The 1,680-nt window shown below is 43.6% G+C and overlaps 1 protein-coding gene across 1 annotated transcript in view; it reads right to left on the reverse strand.

Moving 5' to 3' along the window:
* Positions 1-1,680, reverse strand: part of LOC107086106 (A disintegrin and metalloproteinase with thrombospondin motifs 18-like) — a 44,921-nt gene that overhangs the window by 24,890 nt on the left and 18,351 nt on the right. The window contains exon 3 of the mRNA XM_015376853.1: positions 394-598. Within this exon, the coding sequence (XP_015232339.1) occupies positions 394-598 (205 nt within the window). The remainder of the gene's footprint in view (positions 1-393; positions 599-1,680) is intronic.

Here is a 1,680-nt window from a genome sequence, read left to right on the forward strand (position 1 = left end):
TCGGTTAATTGGCTTCTCTTAATTCTCCTTAGGTGTGAGTGTGAATGGTTGTTTGTCCTGTTTGTCTCTGTGTTGCCCTGCGATGAACTGGCAACCTGTCCAGGCTGGAGAGAGGCACCAGCCCCCCTCGTGACCCCAGCTGGGACAAAGCGTGTCAGACAATGAATGGATGGATATTCTACGGTTGCTTTTTTCTCTTCTTGTTTCAATCTACATGGTTTTGGGAGTTTCTGTATTGTTGTGTGGGAAACTTTTAATCATGAATAAAATCAATTAACTGAAAATGAACATTTTTTATCAAAGCAAATAAAGGAGAAAAGTAAGATTTGTCTTTAGATAGAATGCAGCAAAGCAGGCGCTGGCGGTTATTTCCAGCGACTGAATCAGACCCACCTGTGACCATGATCCCGTGCTCCACTCCGGCGGGCAGGCCTGGGTGCGGCACGGCTGGATTTGGGCCGGAGAGATAACGGGACAGAGGGAGTGGGCCGCCACCTCCTCCCTCTGGTAGGTCACCTTCCTCATGCAGCGCAGCGCCCTGGTCTGTTGGCCTCCTCCACATGAGCGGCTGCAGGGCCCCCAGTCCCCCGTGGCCCAGCTGTGGAGGAAAACGGAGGCTTTGCGTCAGTCTGCAGCATAAAACAGCTCTGACAAGAGCAGTCAGAGTGGGAGTCTCTGTTATCAGGAAGCCCACCACATAAATGAGCTCCCAATCAGAGAGTTAAACCACAGCTTTAGACCTCAGTCTGCTTTGCTTATTTTAGTCGAGTTTTTAAAACATTTACAGCCTAAATGTTCAGTGATTTTAATCTGGGGAGGAAAAAAATTAAATGAAACCCAAATCTCATAAAACGTCCGATTATTCAGCTGTTAAAAACTTCACCCAGGTTAACATTAAAGTTATGATTTATTGTAAAGCAGAAACGCCGACCTGAATTATTATTTCCGCGACCCACCCGCACCATCCATCACAATCTTTTCTTTTCCTGTGAAACTAAACATTAAAGCCATATTGTACACAACCCTGCAGATGAGCTTTCCCAGATTTCTTCAGCCGACCGCGGCGTACAGTATGGCACAAAAGCTCCTGTTTCCTGACAGTTTCTTTTGTTTCTTATGTTACAGTTAAATGTGTCGTCATCAAATATGAGACAAAGAGAGCCTCAATGAAGAGTTTAAAGGATGGTTTCCTTTGCTGGGAGAAAAAAAAATGTTTTCCAAGGTAATTACCCTCTAAACCTAATAACTGGTTGTGCCACATTGGCATGAAGGATATGTAATAATTGACAATGACTGTTTTTTATTGCCGTGCAGGAATGTTTGCTCACTTTTCTTTAAATAATTGTTTTAAATCAGCCACAGGAGTTTTAATAAGTGTTGCACCGACGCCATTTTTTGGCCCTGATACAGTATCGGCCGATACCGATACCATCTGTTTGAAATTGATGTGTGTGTGTATATATAGAGCTGCATACTACTTGGATATAAAATAATTGCCATCATGGCTTCATGTCAAGCTGCTGCCTACCTTTGTGAAGCAGGAAAAAACATTAAGACAAAGTGAATCCAGTAGAACTTTTATTGCCTACCTGGAATGGGTGACAACAGTTTAAAGGAATAGTACACCCAAAACATGATTAGCCTTCATTTTCTACTCACCCCCATGCTGAACAACACTCT

Source organism: Cyprinodon variegatus, unplaced genomic scaffold, assembly GCF_000732505.1.
Source record: "Cyprinodon variegatus isolate N-32 unplaced genomic scaffold, C_variegatus-1.0 Scaffold143, whole genome shotgun sequence".
NCBI lineage: Eukaryota > Metazoa > Chordata > Actinopteri > Cyprinodontiformes > Cyprinodontidae > Cyprinodon > Cyprinodon variegatus.